This window comes from Gymnoscopelus microlampas, assembly GCF_963454915.1.
Source record: "Gymnoscopelus microlampas genome assembly, chromosome: 17".
NCBI lineage: Eukaryota > Metazoa > Chordata > Actinopteri > Myctophiformes > Myctophidae > Gymnoscopelus > Gymnoscopelus microlampas.
This window is the reverse complement of record NC_139954.1, coordinates 12,888,012-12,907,371: the sequence shown is the minus strand read 5'-3', so window position 1 is coordinate 12,907,371 and position 19,360 is coordinate 12,888,012. Positions and strand designations below refer to the sequence as shown.

At 40.8% G+C, this 19,360-nt stretch overlaps 3 protein-coding genes across 5 annotated transcripts; 2 read left to right on the top strand and 1 right to left on the bottom strand.

The window, feature by feature from the left end:
* Nucleotides 1-1,950: 1,950 nt before the first annotated feature.
* faima (Fas apoptotic inhibitory molecule a) lies at nucleotides 1,951-11,289 on the top strand. 3 transcript variants are annotated; one of them, XM_084084550.1, is made up of 5 exons: nucleotides 1,951-1,991; nucleotides 6,786-6,916; nucleotides 7,854-8,082; nucleotides 9,655-9,704; nucleotides 9,923-11,289. In XM_084084550.1, the coding sequence occupies exons 2-5, from the start codon at nucleotides 6,803-6,805 to the stop codon at nucleotides 10,070-10,072; spliced, it is 543 nt and encodes a 180-aa protein (XP_083940676.1). In that variant the 5' UTR covers nucleotides 1,951-1,991; nucleotides 6,786-6,802; the 3' UTR covers nucleotides 10,073-11,289. The 3 variants fall into 3 exon arrangements, with proteins under 3 accessions (XP_083940676.1, XP_083940675.1, XP_083940677.1); XM_084084549.1 differs by lacking the exon at nucleotides 1,951-1,991 and adding an exon at nucleotides 4,827-4,947; XM_084084551.1 differs by lacking the exon at nucleotides 1,951-1,991 and adding an exon at nucleotides 4,850-4,947 and having other exon boundaries at nucleotides 6,783-6,916.
* On the top strand, nucleotides 2,280-3,356 carry cxcr2 (chemokine (C-X-C motif) receptor 2; the record flags this gene model as incomplete). Its single annotated transcript, XM_084084132.1, has 1 exon — nucleotides 2,280-3,356. One exon carries the CDS (start codon nucleotides 2,280-2,282, stop codon nucleotides 3,354-3,356), a length of 1,077 nt encoding a protein of 358 aa, XP_083940258.1.
* Nucleotides 11,290-11,677: 388 nt separating the features above from the next.
* parp9 (poly(ADP-ribose) polymerase family member 9) lies at nucleotides 11,678-17,919 on the bottom strand. Its single transcript, XM_084085463.1, has 8 exons — nucleotides 17,828-17,919; nucleotides 14,763-15,659; nucleotides 14,358-14,585; nucleotides 13,970-14,185; nucleotides 13,616-13,682; nucleotides 13,012-13,499; nucleotides 12,656-12,824; nucleotides 11,678-12,501 (listed from the first exon to the last, which is right to left on the bottom strand). The coding sequence occupies exons 1-8, from the start codon at nucleotides 17,900-17,902 to the stop codon at nucleotides 12,224-12,226; spliced, it is 2,418 nt and encodes an 805-aa protein (XP_083941589.1). The 5' UTR covers nucleotides 17,903-17,919; the 3' UTR covers nucleotides 11,678-12,223.
* Between the last annotated feature and the right edge of the window lie 1,441 nt (nucleotides 17,920-19,360).

The window sequence follows — 19,360 nt, the reverse complement described above, 5'->3', positions numbered from 1 at the left end:
ATCAGACGATGAAACTGAAAAACAAGGAACTATAAGGTTTCTCCTTATTATAAGAAAGTTAGAGAAGCGTATTATCGGTATCGGCCGAGAACGCAGGAGTCTGTCTCCATTTCAATGTGCTAGACCCCTGGGAGATGGATTGCTGAGGTGGAGCGCAAGTTGCGCAACACCTGCCATCAGCGCCCATACTTACCACACAACTTGCCAAACCTAAGCTGTGCTACTCATACGCTGAGTGTGCTTTAGGCTAGCAAGTAGCAACTGAGCTTACTCAGACACAAAAATGATCCTCCTAATGCTTCATGTGTTCTGTTGCCGGAAACGGCAAGCTCACAACGCTGTGTGCGACACCGTCATACGACAACTTATAAATCAGGCCTAACTATTTTTCCACTGGTCTCTCAGTAAGTTCAAACAGACATACAGTACGTAGATTGAGGGCCAGCCTGATGAATCAAGCCATTCACTTGCCTCCACCATAACGTAGCCTACTTTTGCGTACTCACTCACACTCACATCTGGTGATAAAAATGTCATAATGTGCACACGGACATTAACACATACATATATTTTTTTTATAGGAGAGGAAGACTTAAGCCCTACAGGGTTTCCGTCCTTACAGTACATAATCGCTATTCTGTTTCATAGTACATGCTGTACTATTCCATTGCAAATCGGACAATAACGTCTCAGAACGTACCAGTAACCTGTAAGCTGATTGTATGACGTTCTGTATAGTAGTGTGTATATATGTCTGTCTCTTATATGTCATCATGATTTGTGTGCGTGGGGATCTCATTTTAAACAAGCGCTTAGTGCTTTATGAGCCTTCCAGTTTAGAAGACCTTGTATTGCGAATTTGTACTTCCATGTACTGTTGTTCTCATGTCTGACGAAATAAAGTACATCAATCAATCAATCAATCAATCAATCAACGCTGTCAGGATGCTGAGCATGTTTCAAGATGTGTGATTGTGTGACTGTGTGGTAGAGCACCATGTGGTTAAAAACGTATATGTCTATATATGTCTATCTGATCCTTCAAGCAGGTGAAAATCAACACTAAAACCTATTGCATAGTAACCTCCTACTTCACTTCACATAGTCATTCACATATTGTTTACTGTTGCCTAAACAGAGACTGGCTCGCGAGGCTTAATGTTGCCAAACATCTATTACTACAAAAGGCCATATGCATCTCATGATTTGCAGCCTATTAAGCTCTGTAGTTTTCAAATGGGACCAAAACGTAGGCATATGCCAAGATTGTCTAGCCAATCATCAAGGACACCACTCTTTTCACACTGCTTCTCTGACCACAGCCAGGCAAGAGATAGCAGAAGCCATGACACCAGACTTCTGAACAGTTTTTAGTTTTACCTATAGCAACCATCAGGCTGCTGAATAAGCACTAAGACTTGTCGCCATGTGGTAGTCCCATAACCATGCATCTGAAGAGTGTGATTTTATACCCAATGCGCTTTTTATATTTGACTTTTAACCATGCACATGACACTGCGATTTTATAACCCAGCAGATATTTTTAATGCATTATTTTGTGTTCCTTCCTCTCTTTTCTATTCTCTCTTCACTTTTAAATTCTTCCTTTAACGGCAACTTGAGAGCTCACATAAAGAAACATTTCACACACTCTATCACATTGCAACCGTGTGATGTGAAAGTAAATGAGTTTGACTTTTGAAAGCAGATAAGATGGTGATCACAACCTGGAGAGACTTTAGTTCAATTTCTGAGGATGAAAAACACTTGTTCTCACGGCTCTATACAGATCATATCTGTGGGTTAGCAAACATCCTGTGTAACAATAATTGATAACATTGCTCTGCTCTTCTGCACATATCTTATCCAACAAGATTTCCTGTGACCACATTTGTCTCATATAAAGTGGCTCGCTTTTGATTCCATCACAATTCATTTCAAGAAAAGAGGAGACATAACCTTTACTTCATTAATTTATCAGAGACCTTCAGGTAATTATTTGTTTCTATTAGAATACGGCATAGAGGATATAGTAGATATGGAGTACATATATTATAATGTTACTTCTCAAATTACAAATTATATATTCCATATATTATCATATATAATGCATTTATTAAGGTACATGATGCTTTGCAGAACAAGTGTGTTTTGTCAGCCCTCAGTGGTACCAAAATACTAGGCTAGTACCATAATATCTACTGTGTTATTATTCTACTGCCTCCACTACTACTACATTCAATATTGCATTTATTTTATTCTAAGGAAGTTTCTGCCAAATGGGCTCGGAGGAATACGAGTTGGACTTGGACTACATCTTCGATGAACCGTTCAATGTGACCTATTCACCTGCAGAGGAATTGTATGCCCCCTGTGACCGGTCCATTTGGGGTTTGAGTAGCTTGGCCCTGATGATCACCTACATTGTGGTGTTTGTCCTCAGCATGCTAGGAAACAATCTGGTTGTGTATGTGGTCTGCTACATGGGGGAACGTAGAACCTCCACAGATATCTACCTGATGCACCTGGCTCTGGCCGACCTTCTATTCTGCCTAACACTCCCTTTCTGGGCCGTCGATGTTCGCTCTGGCTGGATTTTCGGCAACGTCCTATGCAAGCTCCTGACAGGCCTCCAGGAAGCTTCGATCTACGGGGGGGTCTTTTTGCTGGCTTGCATCAGCGTGGACCGCTACTTTGCTATCGTGAAAGCAACACGGTTCCTGTATTCAAGGCGTCACTTGGTGGGACTGGTTTGTGGTGTGGTATGGCTGGTGGCTGGCATGCTCTCCTTGCCAGTGGCACTTCAGAGGGAGGTCATGTCGGAGCCGGAGGGGCATCAGAAATGCTATGAAAACCTCACTGGTGAAAGCAACGATCGGTGGCGAATTAGTGTGCGTGTCATGCGTCACACGCTGGGTTTCTTCCTGCCGCTGGTGGTGATGGTTTTCTGCTACGGCAACACGGTGGGAGCACTGCTTCACGCGCGTAACATGCAAAAGCAGAAGGCCATGCGTGTCATTCTAGTGGTGGTGCTGGCGTTTGTTCTGTGCTGGCTCCCACACAACATCACCGTCCTGATAGACACGCTCATGCGGGGAGGATCACTTGGGTTGGAGTCGTGCGACGTTCAGAACAGAGTAGACGTGGTCCTGCATGTGACACAGGTGGTGGCCTTCACACATTGTGCGGTGAACCCTGTGCTGTATGCCTTCGTCGGCCAGAAATTCCGGAACCAGCTGCTGGTGGCTCTCTGCAAACATGGCCTGATCAGCAAGAGGCTACTGATGGCTTATAAGAAGGGCTCTGTGGGTAGCACAGGAAGCCTCAGGTCTAGGAACACATCTGTTACACCGTAAATGACCAGTTAGTTGATGGGCATCTTTTGCTAGTACATTAGGCTATCCATTGCGCAACCCTAGCTATTGTTGCATATTAAATATATGAATCACTATGTTGATTGCTCTGAACTGGTTTTGCACTGGCGTGTGGATCTGGTCTGTGAAATTGTGACAAAATGTGCAAAATAATTAAAAGAAAGGAATGAGTTGCACACTTATTATCTTAATGAAAAAAAATGTATATATGGTTTGCTTCTCCTTCACTGGAGGTCTTCCTATAAGTGTACGGCACATTCTTTTAGTTTCTGACTTTTGCTGTGGCCACTGGCCAGCATCTCATCAACACAAGCTGTGTGCCCTGCCTCCTCCTTTAGAAGGTTTAATAGCAATTATGCTGATCTGGTTTTTGTTTTTAAAAACATGTAAGCATTCATGATTTACGATTTGTATCATTACATCTTGTGTACATATTATGAGTACAATAATAAACAATAACAAAGAAAAGTATGAATAATAAAAGAATATCAGCAACAGTAATGCAGGATAACGTTTGTACATTGCTTCTAGCAGAATTGAGGTACTTGAAGGTGCTGTGTTCAAGGTTCCTACTCCGGAAGTTGTAAAAATATATTTATATGTTCTTCTAGAAAACTAAAAGAACGTGAAATTGCCATGGGAGCTTTTTTTTTGTCAAATATGAATTAATTCTCGAAACATAATGAAGGTGTTTTTAGGTAATGTAGCCTACTTATTACTTTTAGTATTATGTATAACTTTTACTTGAAAGTAATAATGTGAACATTTCATAGTGAAATCTGTTAAAATTTCAAGTAGTTTCCCCCCAAAAACGGCATATAGTATATACAGTATTGACCACTGTTATGTTGTTATAACTACTTTTCCAAGGTTAGTGATACTCACAGGTATTACTTACACCTGACCAGAGGTAGCCCTACTGATTTTAAACCCTGCCTTTTTTTAAATACAGCAATATGGGAAAAATATCTTTCCTATACTCGGCAGCAGTTCAGTGGAATGATTTACCTTCCTTTAAATTCGCCTTAAAAAGGTGCTTGGCCAATAATATGACTTAAATTTCAAACCAAGTACAGATCTTTTAGAGTACAATTTTTTTAATTTGTTGTTTTGTATTTGTAATGAAGGTCCCTGATCCCCTTTCACAAAAGGAAAAAACAGGAAGGTATTTCGTTTTTTGGCCTTGTTTTGTATTGTTATTATTATATTGTTGCTCCTGCCCCCTTTCCCCAAAAGGACCACAATGGAAACAAGCCTATACGGGCTTTCTTGTGTATTTATCCTTTTGAATTCATTTCCAATTAACTGCTCAATCAATCAAAAGCATACTGTATAAACGTAATAATGGTACTTTGACCAGTCTATGGTTTGACCTATGGGGTTGACTCTTTGACATAATGACCCCACCAGTGGGCGTCGCTAGAAATCACAATCTTATGTTACCATAGTAACAGTAAAGCCTGTGTTGTTTGGCTAAAGAAGGCTACATACGTTTTAGTGGAACCGACCCGCTGTTCTTAACGTAATTTGTTTTAAACTAATCGAGTGGATCTGACTTCAAATCCATTATAAGGTAATAATTGCAAAGATATTGAAATGCTGCTTTTGTGCGCTAGGGTTAACAGTGTGTAGTTGGTAGCGGCCAAAGGCTAGGTTGAGCTAGTAGCTATAGCCCTGAAACATGAGTCATGGATGAATTTCCACCTGGTGTACACTTTTTAAATTTCTGGCCCGTATATCTACATACACGTTAAAATTTCAAATACAAAGTGCTTACCCTATGGCCACGGATGTTACAATTCTGTTCGGTTCCGCATAAGTATCCGTATCTGCCGTATTGTTCAATAAAAAGCATTTAAATCCGATCGGTGGCCATTTTCTCCGTATGCTATATCTACGCGCCCCTATCGGTTGGGAGGTGTACGGCACTCTGATACGTTATAACTCTATGAGAAAATGGCCACCGATCGGATTAAAATGCTTTTTATTGAATAATACGGAAGATACGGGTACTTCTGAGGGCCCGTACACAATTGTAACATCCGTGGCCATGGGTTAAGCACTTTATATTTGAAATCTGAACGTTTATGTAGATGTACGGGCTAAAAAGGGAGAAAGTGCAAACACCGGGTTGAAGTTCATCCATGGCGGTCGTGACAGACGACCGTCGTGTGATCCATGGCTACTAGCAGCAAGTAAGTGGAACCTTGGTAAACACGGCAGTGTCCGGGGTTCAGGGCTTTCAAAAATAAAAGCACAACAGCGCCGATCTACAGCCACTTACTTGATTTTTTTATGTAAAACACGGACACAGGAAAGTGTGTGGCGGTCCAAGGGTGCCTGATGCTGCCAGACCTGACGAAATCTCTGAGCATTAATCCATTCGATTCAAATTTAAGTTAGCTTTTTGTTTTACTCCCTTTTAACTTGCCAAACCTTACATAACTATATAAGGTAGGTATCTATACTCTAGATACTAAGCTAGAGCAGCCTCTGCTGTCGAGGAATGGTTGGATTTATAGTGAAAGGCACTAAAACTGACTAAATACAACAACAACAACCACCAGCGTTGTTAAGGACAGCACCATGGAATTAACGTGAAGTTAGCCAGTCTTGCATCGTTAAATGTGCACAGTGGTCTAAAGTAACTAAGTACATTTACTCAAGTATTCTTTACTTTAGAGGAGTATTTCCAATTTTCAATACCTTTACTTCTACTCCACTACATCTCAGAGGCAAATATTGTACTTTTACTCGTAACTCCATTATAACTATTTGAAAACTTCAAAGTTACTTTGCAGATTTTGATTAGTATTACAAAACATACATTAACCACTTCAGCCCTATATACACTGCTCAAAATATTTAAGGTAACACTTTGATCCCTTCATTATTTTGAGCAGTTTTTGTTAGCAGTATTCAATTCAATACATTGTTATTAAAGTGTCAAATCACAACAAGTTGTCTCAAGACACTTTACATGTAGAGAAGAGACCCGACAATCCCACCCTGAGCAAGCAATTTTGCGACAGTGGCAACGAAAAACTCCCTCTTAACTGGAAGAAACGTCAGGCAGACCCCTAGCAGTATGTACACAGTTCATGAAAACTCAAAAATAATTAAGGGATCTAAGTGTTCCCTACATTTCTCTGAGCAGTATACATTTCGGCCATTTGAAAATAGTCTGCTATTTTCAAAAGATTTGTATACAATTTATACATCTGCTCTTGGTGCTTTAAGTACATTTTGATACAAATACGTTTACTCTAAATTTTGAATTCCGTTACTTTTACTTGTAGTATTCCTACATTGCAGTATTGATACTTTTACTTAAGTAAAAAAAAAGTGAATACTTTTTCCACCACTGTCAACCAGTTGTTGTGTGCGTGTCTGGTGTCTGTACCCAAGCAGGTGTTGGAGGGCTCGGGATGTCAAACGACCTGGTTGGCGTGTGGGAGGTGGCACTGAGTGACGGGGTGCACCGGATAGAGTTTGAACATGGCACCACCACCGGGAAGAGGGTCATCCATGTTGATGGAAAGGTACATCGTCTTCAATAAGTTGTCAAACCATGGGTCAGTCGGTCTCATACGTGCCAGTAGCCTATGATGGACCACTGAGTCGCTTGTGTTGAGTTAGAGGTGCTGTATGTGATTTCTTGGTTAAAAGTTGTTTTTATTTTTGTTAAAAGGTTAAAGCTCTATATTCTGGTAATAATTGCTATTGTTTGTTCAGCAGCAGGGGTTTCCCTAACTCTGGTTCCATAGGGAGAACTCCTTCTAACGCTATCTCTCCAGCTCTTTAGTAGTGAACAGAAAATACATGTTCAGGTGTGACACCAATCTCATCCAATCAGGAGAGCAGGAGAGAGAACCAGTTTTGTGCGGTCATTCTTTTGTTTCATCACTTCCAATTTCACTTGCTTATCCTTCCTGTAAGAGTTCTCTCTCCTGTTTGGGTGAAGTTGGTATCCCGACCTGAACATGTATTTTCTATACTATAGCAATGATTACTTAGATATCACTTAATATCACAAAATATATCACTTACAGGCAGCACCTTTTTTAATTATTCTATTCCAAGATCTTTTTCATTTGACTTAACCACTTAAGCCTATCCACAAGTTTCCTAGGGCGTTGTGGGCATCACTTCCTGTCGATTTGATCCCTGATACCTGATCAAATCGACAGGAAGTGATGCCCGCAACGCCCTAGGAAACGTGTGAATACATTTCGCCATACAACAAATAACAAAAATGCTGATCTACAAGCTCACAATGCAATTTGCATCACAATGCCCAGGTGTGCAACGTTTGCCTATAGGACATGCCCAAAATAATTCTGCCAGGTTGAAAGTGGTTATTGGTTAAATGTGCTCCCATCATGTACAGAGGGATACACAGTATATAGCCTAATGTTTGTTTTTTGTTAAAGTGCCACCTTAACAAAAGCTTTGGGCTACATTGATGTCATGTAACAGGAACTCATTCGGAGGGACTGGATGTTCAAACTTGTGGGTAAGGAGACCTTCAACGTGGGCAACGCGGACACCAAGGCAACCATCAACATAGATGCGGTGAGCGGCTTTGCATACGAATACACCTTGGAGATCAACGGGAAAAGCCTGAAGAAGTACATGGAGAACCGGTCAAAGGTCACCAGCACCTGGGTGCTCAACTTGGACGGTACCGACTGTAGGGTGGTCCTGGGTAAGCATGTCTGGGTTTGTATGTTCATTTTCCACATTTTATTCGACATCATGCACACCTGGCATGTTCTTCCACCGATGGGGAACAGAGTAAGGATACATCCAGCTACTGAGAGACATGGCCGGTAGCCGTAGTGACTGGATTTAGTCATTCAAAACATATGAATCAGTGTTAGATGTGTACAGCAGTGGTTCCTCAAAGTGGGGTCCCAGGACCCCCAGTGGTCCATGAGGGGGTTTCAGGGGGGTCTCCAGCAAAATGAGGAACATTTTAACCACTTTAACCATATTTTATAAATCAGCTTTAACCCTATTTCCAGTATTTTGTAGATCAGCTATTAGAAAATAGCTGATCTACAAGCTTACAACACATTGAAAACATGAAAATGTTTCAAACCACTGGAGTAGAGAACCTGCTAAGTGATGACTACCCACTGATGTTGGCAGTCAATGTTGAGGCTAATCTCTTTAGCAGCTTAAAGCCCAGGCCTTTACCATGTTCACCTTGGTTCAGGCCCTTTGCTTATAGTAACAGACATTATACACTACAGATGATCTGATCACATAACACCTGGCTACTAATACAAAGACTTATGACTGAGCTAAATTGATCTACAGTAATGACCTGTGTAATGGCTTCTGTGTAGCTTGTATGTACAGTACTATGATAAGCTCATTGTCGGATGCACTGGCAGTGGAGAAAATCAAATATCACTATATTTTTGACCAAATACCTTGAACAATACACAATATTGTGAGGATGACTATTGGTGCTTTCACAAAATATTTTCACCATGAGATTTTTGATAAATAACAATCATTAATACCTAAATGTACACGTATACTAAATATGTGGGTAAAGGCAAATAATAGAACAGCTAGTGCAGCCTATAAAATCAGGAATGCATTTTCATGCAGGCACCTTCAGTGACAGATGATGGAATATTCACGTATTGCTTGCTTGCCTGCACAGCATCTGTCAGGGAATGCTTCCAGAGACATCCTGCTGTTAAGTTGGTAATGTCTGTTGATGCCTCAAAGAGCAGACCTTTTGCACATCTACAGTACAGATCGACAGGTGTGTTGCAGAAGACCATTGGCCCACCATGCAGAAGAAAGGTCTCCCACATAACCTGATGACAGTCTGCGTATCTAAATGTTGTTCAAGATTTTTATTTGCAAGTGAAGAAGATGGTGTTTGTGAGTCCTTTCTTCTGCATAATTATGCCATAAGTGATACAAGATACAGAACACAAAACTATTACGAGACTCACATTGACAGACCGTAAGATGTTAACATATGTAAGAATGGCAATTCTGAGTTATGATCAGTGCTCAGCATCTTGGGAAGCCACAATTAGAAATAGGCTGCCAAAATATTACTCTTACTAATATAAGTGGATGAGGTACAAGTCTATTATGTCCATGCCGAAGTCTCAATGCATGAATCACTTGAATGTTTCTGTTGTGTAAATATCCTGTTGTGCTTCGTTACTCTCACCAACAATTATCATGATGTGTTCTCATTTTCAGTTGTCTATTATTAACTGAATTTCTCTTTTTCTTTTCACAGAGAAAGATACTATGGATATTTGGTGTAATGGGCAAAAGATGGAGACTGCGGTATGTGTGATACTTGGATACTTTTTCCTGGTACTTCTGTGTAATTGTCAGTTTAGGAATTCGTACATTTTATTCCTACAGCATGCCATGGTTACGGCAAAATCAGGCTCTGCTGATCTGGAGCTGGAAATAAAAGACTCCAGAGTACTTGGTATTCCGGAGAATACTATCCGAAGTTAATTTAGTCAAACCTTACTTTTTCTTACCCGTTTCTAAAGGGGGAGTTTGTGGAAGACGGCACTGAGACGCACTTCACCCTCGGCGATCACGACTGCTGCATCAAGGCTGTCAGCAGTGGAAAGAGGCGAGACGGCATCATTCAGACACTGCTTGTAGATGGCACGGAGATAGCTGAATGCACAGAGTGACAGTGGGTGTGTATGCAAAAGAAGGCACTGGTTTGTGTGAATGTGTATGTATGTGTTTCAAGACCTCGTTTGAATCGGGGACCAGCTGACTAAAAGACTGTTCTCCCAAGTTGGGTATTCTGCAGAAGTAAGGGCAGCCAATAGACCAGTAAGGGTTGCTATTATATTTAATATTCCAGTATCTGCTGCTCCGGTGGCACAGTCTAGGGATATACAATCAAATCCACTGCGGTGCTTCCGTCTTGGCTGAGCATCTATATACGAACACAATTGGCCATAGGGTGATTTTTATAATTTGCACTAGACACTCCAGCGGGCTGGAGTGCTTGTCAGCGTGTTGAATGGAGGACAGAGGCACATCTGGGGGGCTCTTCACAGGCCTGTGCACCAGTAGTACAATAGCAGTGTAAACAGAAATGTGTGGGGAGGGTTAGTTAAATTGGCATTTATCTAAACTGGGAGAAAAAAGGGTGACAAATAATAAGCTACTGTTAGAAAATAAATTATATATACGGTATATAGGGCAGGACCTGCATGTCTCATGAGGCGGGCCAGACATCATTTTATAGTTTCAGATCTGACAGCCTTGTTCAATACACTGCTTTAACTGGAGTGACCCTTGTACAGCACCATGTTGACACGTGTAATGTATTTTTGTATGATTAATTTAGCTTTTTGTAGTCAGCTGCAGATGTGGTAGGGGCATCAAAACATGTTCCATCCAACAGTTTGATAGAATGTCAGACTCTTTCTGACAGCAATAGCTGTATACACCCTATACACCACCAAAGTGAAAAACTGAAAAGGAATCCCTTGCCATTTCAAAACACATTCAGATACCCTGTCACCACTGGAACCATCCTTGGCATTCTGTTATGTTTAAATTATTCAAATCTCATTTTGTCTTTGATGGAGCTGGTTATATGAGAAAAAACTAGACATTTTACTTGTCTCCAATTCTTGGTTTACATTTTACACGGGGATGACGGACAGTGGCACTATTAATCAATTGACTGTAGTGAGATTTTTTAAAGTTTTGGACATGTTAAATTGCATTGTAGTTTTCCACAGAAAATGAGAGTAGAGTGTATACATTTTATATCCAAGTGCTTAATGTTTATGTACACGTATGTATATTTTACTTTGTCAGACATTGTTTGTAAAAATGTATAGTGTTGACCTTGGATCAAATGTTATTTTATTAAAAGTATACAGATCTCCGATCAGATGATTTCAATGACTAGTTGATAGCTTTGCACAATGCTTAAATAACTGACTGCGATACCAGTTTAGTAGGTGTATGCATTTTAAATCAGATTTTTTTTTTCAGTCCACTCATTAACACATGCGGTGCTGTTACCAACTACTCAAACCCTTGAACATTAGTGGAAAAGCTAGGTTTTTTGTAGTTGTGATAATGCTGCTGAAATGATTGTGGTATAATACCATAGGGTAATATTGTGGCATTGTGACACTTGGAGCTAATGGAGTTTTGTTTTAAGCAACAGCAGTGGTTGTCAGACCTATTGAGAGGGAATGTTACTGCATTTCCTTTGGACTGGTTATTCTACATTCTTGAAACAAAGAGCCAAACTGACATTCAAACTTTTATTTTTGATTTGTCTCACACAGTTTCACTTACTCAGTCTTCAGTTTGGTACACACATATCAGCATGTTACAACAAATTTAGTCATTGTCTTGCATTATTAATTATGCTCTGTTACACCCTCAGTATGTCATACTCTTAACAAAAACCCAACCAAAGTCACTTCTATAATTTCAGAAGTTATTGCCTGAAGGCACTTATGGAGAAAACTTAGATGCATTACAGAGTACTACTGAATCAGTAGATTTTACATATTGATAAGGATTTACTTGTGCAGCATACCAGGACAATCTTCTAAATCAAACCCATAACCTAAAAGTGTATATAACAAGATGTATAACGTAGTGCCTTTCTGCCAGTGGCTCGATAGGATGGTTAGCCAGAAACCAATAATTAAAAGTAAATGATTTAACCATCACTACCTCAGAAGCATAGTACAAGATCACAGAAATCTGATTATTACTTTTTATATTTAACAAAAGAAAGAATGGGGTAAAAAATAAATCCCCATCATATTCTGTTCCTTAGTATATACTGAGAATTTTCAGCGCTTTTCGCAGATAATGATGTACTCTGGCAAAGCTTGATGACCATTGAAAATGACAGATATATCCCTTCCTCCACTTAGACTGTCGTAGCGAAGGAGTGGATCATCTCTGATAGGAGGTGGCACAATCAAACCTGGTGTACCAGGGGTAGAGGTCCCTGTCAACACCTGGGCCTCCACAAAGTACAGATACTTCTCTCCTCCCGCGTGTTTCCACACTTTCATGGCCTCATCCACTTTGCCAGTGAAGTAAATGCCATCTCCATACTGTGGGTCTGCGCATGGAAGAAATAGATTTTTTCCCCTTTTTTACCCCATCTGTTTCTTTTGTATCCATCATTTCACACTCCATTATTACATGACAGGTTATTACAAAAATGTACTTATGTCACCTATGTTATGTAATTTGTAAAAGGTTCATAAACATACCATCAGGTGGTGCATACTCCCTCTGGAATCCAACATGGCTGACCATGTTGCAGAACTGCACACGTATGCGTTGGTACATTCGTCGAGGAGAGTTTGTAGACTGTAGCTGTAGCTGTTTTCTCTTCAGGTCAAAGAGCTCCTTCAGAGCCCGGTTCTCCACTCGGTCAACCTAACACCATCACAGAATTTTAAAAAAAATCAAACTTTTTGGTCAGGCAATTGTGTCATACAGATAGTTTCCAAAACACTAAATCAATTAAATATATCTTCTGTAGAGTACTTTTTTTTTCTCTAAATGGTGGCTGTCCATTTGGAATGAAATACAGACTGACATACATGTTTTGTTGATCTCTTACCCTGACCACTTTCAGCCCACCAGAGCGCATCTCATCATCTCTGCGACGGAAGTCCTTACTGGACTCCTCACATGGCTTTCTTTCATAGGACACCTTGGGAGTGGCCGTCAGGGGCATCAAACCCACTTCCTCGAAGACAAAGTCCTTCTGGACTTTGCAGAGCATGGCTTCCACTTGCAACGCAACAACTGTGACATCTTCATTTGATTCCCCTTTTACCATTATGCCAGCACAACCTTTCTCAAAGAACTCCTCAATAGAGACACCCTGTTTGGCTTCACGGTGCAACTGTTGGAATTCCTGCTCCCCAAAGAACTGGAGGAAGTTGTTGTGCACAATGATAGACCCAGCGGAATAGAAGAGAAGGTGCTCCAGCCATTGTTTGGCTTCCTGTGTTGCTTCATCAGATTGGTCAGTACTGGTCAGTCTGATCTGTGGACTAGGAGTCACGCTAGCATGTGCCCGGCTGACATTGCTGTGCTCAAATCCTGATCAAAAGCATACATGAAAGAGACACTTACTTCTGCATGTTGGAATTGTCATTTACTTCCCAATATGAAATATGGCACAATATGAAATGTTAATTTTAACATCTTGTTCTTACCTTGCGAAGAGCTAGGGGGAGAATCAGATGTCCTGCCTTGGAGAGGCATCAGCTGAGCCTCAAAAGCCTAGAAAGAGGGTTATATATCTTCAATTAGACATTTAATAATTAAATGGAATGGAATTTAATGTAGCTCTGTTTAACTCACATCTGGTATTTTTGTTGCACCTCTTATTAGCTTTTATTCATAACTGCTTTATTACTTTTGCGCCCGTTTTTAAAAATGTCATACAAATGCAGTATTTTTTTTATTATTCATAAGGGGAACAATTTGCCATCAACTGCAGGCTAATATTGACCACACAATACATTTGGAAATGAGCATCATTCATTAACATTAGTCTAACCGTTTACCTCAAATGTGTAATTGTCAGAAGGAAAAATGACAATGTGAATTGCCAAGTTAACTTGGTGTTTGTAGGCAAAGTCAACCATTACATCCGTCATGATCTTGGCGACCTCAATATTACTGAACCCTAGGTTACCAGTACCAATGGCTGGAAAGGCGATTGATCTGTGGGGTCTTGCGGCTGCCTGGCGTAAGCATTCCCATATTGCTTTGCCAAGAATCTGAAATGAAGTGTATAAATAGATGCAAAATCAATGAACAGGGAGACAGAGATAGCTTGATTAAGTTTTGTAGTTATGCCACGATGCACAACGTAACTGGCATATATTTGAATTTAGCATTTAATTAAAGCCAGTTGCTATAATACGAAGGAAACGTTAACTCATGCTGTACCTGTTGTGCTGACGATTTGTGTTTTTCAGCACACAATGTGTGATACACCTCTTTACAAGGTAGATCGTATGCTTTAGTCACTATGACATGTGGTGGCTGCTGAGAAGAATTTCTATATTGGTTGATTTCAGTTTGCATCTTGCGTCCAGCTTTTTGTGAAATAGCTTTGGAGATCAGACCCTCTGACAGATTGAGATAAGCTGATGTAGTGTTCACGATGACATCTGTCTGAAAGGGAGACAAAAATAAAGAGGAATTATATAAAGCATTTAGTACTAATTCACTGGGCTTTCTTCAAGATTTTCTTTAACTGCAAGTCCTAAACTAAATCATCATCATATCAAAGCAAAACCCTTAATGTTTTATACAAAATAGAATATAGATTTCTTCCTTATGCATTCTTACCTCCTGTTCCTCAATTTTACCCTTCTTCAGGGTAATGCTGACATTGTTAACTTGAATAGTGGTTGTTGAGGCTTTGGTGGCACCTTTTCCATGGCTCCCAGTTGCATGGCTGTATGATTTAGTTATGGAGGGTAGGGTCTGACAGGCTCTTTGCATTTCCCTGACAGAAGGATCATCATGGTTCACCAGGTGGATCTCACGTAGTGAATATTTCGGTTGGTATTCCTTGTCATGGTATTTTTTCAGTGTTGACACTATTACGTCTGCACATTGTGGCAGAGGGAAGTGGAACAGGCCAGAACTCAGAGCAGGAATTGCGACAGACTGCAGAGCGTGCATCTCAACTTGATGAAGGATGCTCATCACTGCCTTTTCCAGTTTGGGCTCAACCTGAGAAACCATGGCTGGAGTTGGATTTGGCTGTAGACATGGGCCCACGGCATGAATGATCTTTCTGCATTGCAGGGCTCCACCAGCATTAGTGACAACTGCTTCACCTGTTTGCAATTTACCCTTCTGGTGAATGTAGTTATCACTCTCTCTTTGGAACTCTGGGCCACCGGCTATGGACAGAGCACGTGCAAGGCCACCATAATGTTTAAGATGGTCATTCGCGGCATTGACCACAGCATCCACTGGGAAGCTGGTGAGATCGGCTTTCCAAACAGACACCTTCAGGCCCTTGTGCAGCTCAACAGAAAACTTCTTCTCAGGGGCAATGGTTGGTTTCCTAGATGGATTCATACTGGAATCCACACCACAGAATTCAGCATTGCATCCAAATTTGCTTTGGACTATATCTTTCAGATTAGATCCATAATCTTTCACAATGCGAATTGAGTCTCCATGAAGTTGTACATTTAATTGGCTGGCCATGGCTTCATCAAGACAATCAATCTATGGAGAAATGCAGTGTATTGGTCAATAAGGTAATCATAAATATGCAAAAGTACCATGTTGAAAGTAGGGGTGTTATGTCTGATGCTTGACCTCAAAACACATCCACACAAAAATCGGAAACAAAAGTGAAAGCATCCTCTACTTGTATTGTCCCTGTTTTGTTCAGTCGTGTTATGAAGTTTTATCATTAAAAGCACATTGTAAAACGAGTAGCCTGCCCTTTTATAACTTTAAATTCCCTTTTTGTGTTGACATGTATCATTTTACAGCAGTGGAGGCAATTTGCAGTCTACACTGTTGAATTATTTGCAGCTACATAGTACCTTGTTACACCAGTAGATGGCGCCAGAGACCGCGTCCAATAGGCAAGTAGCTAGTCCCAAAAACAATTCCTCATGGTGACTGCAAGTGTTGCCATGTCCGCTTATTATAATCGACTTTTGGCTTATTCTTCCTGTAAAGTTGCTTGCTTGTAAATATCGGTAGTTGCGGGTTATGTCGTTTTTTTGTTTCTTAAGTGTGTAGTTACTTATTTGGGCTTGTTATTCCTATGCTGTTTAAGCCAGTGGTTCTCAAACATTGTAATGCCAATTGGATCCCCAGATTAATATATATTTGTAGACCCAAACTTCTGAAAATATTTTGTGCCAGATCGAGGCCCCCATACAAGATTTTGTGGATTTGAAATTATTCCTAAATTTTCACTTTTTCTTTTTTTTGAAAATAGCAAATCTATCCACACGTTTCCTAAGGCGTTGTGGGCATCACTTCCTGTCGATTTGATCAGGTAAATCACTCAGGGATAAAATCGACAGGAAGTGATGCCCACAACGCCCTAGGAAACTTGTGGATAAGCTCATAGATATATATGGATAAGCTCACAACTTGTGAGTTTGTAGGGTCGGGTATTTTCAAATTGCCAAGTGCTCATGCCTAATGTGGCTTCTTTTGGGATTGTTTTCATAGACCTGGTTGCTTATTTATCTCACACAATCTGGCAACACTGGTGACTGCCTAATATGTCACTTGCCAATTCTGAATCGAGTGTCAGAACTTTTTTCTGTATAATGTGAACAGAACGGGGGCATTAAATAAGAGTCCCTACCTACAGGATGTTCGCAGAATCGCAGTGGTGGAAAGTTAACTACATTTACTCAAGTACTAAGTCAAATGTTAGGTAGCCTATTATTTTACTTTACTGGAGTATTTCCAATTTTCCATACTTTTACTTCTACTCCACTGCATCTCAGAGGTAGCTGTAGAATACAACTCTCGTAGACGTATTTATTTATGATTCTGACGTTTTCAATCTACGAGAGTTGTAGGGTTCACCCCCATGGACACAGGGACTTTCAGCACTATACCCCGTAGACACTCCAAACATGTACAAATTGAAAATAAAGGTGCTTGCCCCCACGCCCCCAATGTTAACTCTCGCTACGGGGTAGTAGTTTAATGTAATAATCCATATCTTTCAGTAAAGAAGTGTTTTAATGCCGTCTGTGGCCGAACGCCATTTGTTCACCCTCGTTTACTTCCTGTTTACATTGAGTGTAATTCCGGGTTTCACCAGATGGGCGCGTCACTACCGCTCATTAGGAACATCCGACAGAATCGGCTACAGACGGCATTAAAACACTTCTGTATTGAAAGATATGGATTATTACATTAAACTACTACCCCGTAGCGAGAGTTAAGATTTGGGGCGTGGGGGTAAGCACCTTTATTTTCAATTTGTACATCTTTGGAGTGTCTACAGGGTATAGAGCTGAAAGTCCCTGTGTCCATGGGGGTGAACCCTACAACTCTCGTAGATTGAAAACGTCAGAATCATAAATACGTCTACGAGAGTTAGTACTGATACTACTTTTTTAATTTGAGTACTTTTTCCACCACTGCCTGCCTACCTACATGATGTTCGTGTGTGTGTGTGTGTGTGTGTGTGTGTGTGTGTGTGTGTGTGTGTGTGTGTGTGTGTGTGTGTGTGTGTGTGTGTGTGTAAACAAAGACAGAATTCAACTCAAGTTCCTGTAAACGACGTTAGCAGCGATAAGCCTACATTAACCGAGTTTGAATAGTTGTTGTTTCTTTCTGCCCCTTAACCCGCCGTCGGGCTTTACAATAAGCTAACAGTGAATAGATTAAACGATGTATTTTGCACTTACCACCGTCTGAGTGCACACAGCTCCCTGCTTGTCCCGATGCACGCGAAAACGAAAGTTACTGAATAGTGTTGCCATGTCCGCTTATTATAAGCCAGGGGTCTTCAACGTTTTCAGGCCAAGGACCCCCTAGCTTCAAGGTTCAAGGTTCAACTTTATTGTCAACAATACCATTGTTTGTTGTTGTAGCTGAGAGAGAGATGAAGCAGGGACCCCCTCTATATTGTATAACATTCTGTTTCAGATTCAACTGTTTTTTGTTTGCTTGGTCTGCTCTTTTCCCCCTCTACACCTATACCTCTTTGCCAAAAATAGCAGATCTACAAGCTCACAACGCCTCAGCGCGAGGCGTTGAGCTTGTAGATCGGCTATTTTTGGAACTTTATTTTTGGCTAAAGTTCTCCTCAGAAAAGGGATGCTAGGGTTCAAGTGGTTAAGGTAAAAAAGAAATATCCTATCACACAAAGATTTGGCAGCCCGGCCCCCCTGTAGCAACTCTGAGGACCCCCTAGGGATCCCGGACCCCCTGTTGACGACCCCTGTGATAAGCGATTTTGGGCTTGTTTTTCTGTAAGCAGGACAGGTGGGCACCAAAACCATCTGGGCACTAGGGACATGTTGGGCACCTGGACGAGTGGGCACTTAGGGGTGGACATAACTGGGCACCTGGATGAGTGGGCATCTGGAGAGGTGGGCACCAAAACCATCTGGGCACTAGGGACATGTGGGCACCTGGACGAGTGGGCACCAAAACTATCTGGGCACCTGAATTAGGATTCGTGTCCACAAGTGTTTTTTTTTTTTTACTTTACATAGCATGCTGCTTTGTTGTTGTTGGTAAGTGATATTTAACCCCCTGTTCTTTAAACCCCCAAACACGACACAACAAAGTCAAAAGTACAATATAAGAGTTTATTTGCCAAAATAGTAGGCCTACTGAGGTCAAAAGTACATTATAACAGAGTTTCAAAGTACAATTTAAAGCAGGGGTGGGCAGCATTTATTTCCAGAGGGCCATACTGACTTCGATAAAATGAGTGAAGGGCCGCACATTGTACAATTGAATTGAAACTTGAAACACATTGTGCTGAATGATGTTAAAACTGCATGAATTTGGTAGACATGCCAGACTACTTTAGAATAAGGTCCTTGCTTTCACAACAAGAATGTTCATCAACAAAATGTTGATCTTTCATTACCTTTTTGTATCACTCTGGTGTATTCTGTACGAGGTTACAATGAAAAGATGACATAACACAATCCACGTCAATGCCGTATCTTATCTTATATGATATGCACCATTCCATAGGTCACTGATAAAACACATTGCATTCACATTGCATTCATTATATATGGACTCACGACTGTTTCACTGTTACATTAAAAACATATGGCATATGACTTGGCGGGCCGGATTGAGATGGTCAAAGGGCCGGGTCCGGCCCCCGGGCCTTATGTCGACATAAAGAGTGTATTTGCCAAAATAGAAGTACTGTTAAAAATAGAACAAATTGGGAAAATGGAAAAATACCAAAA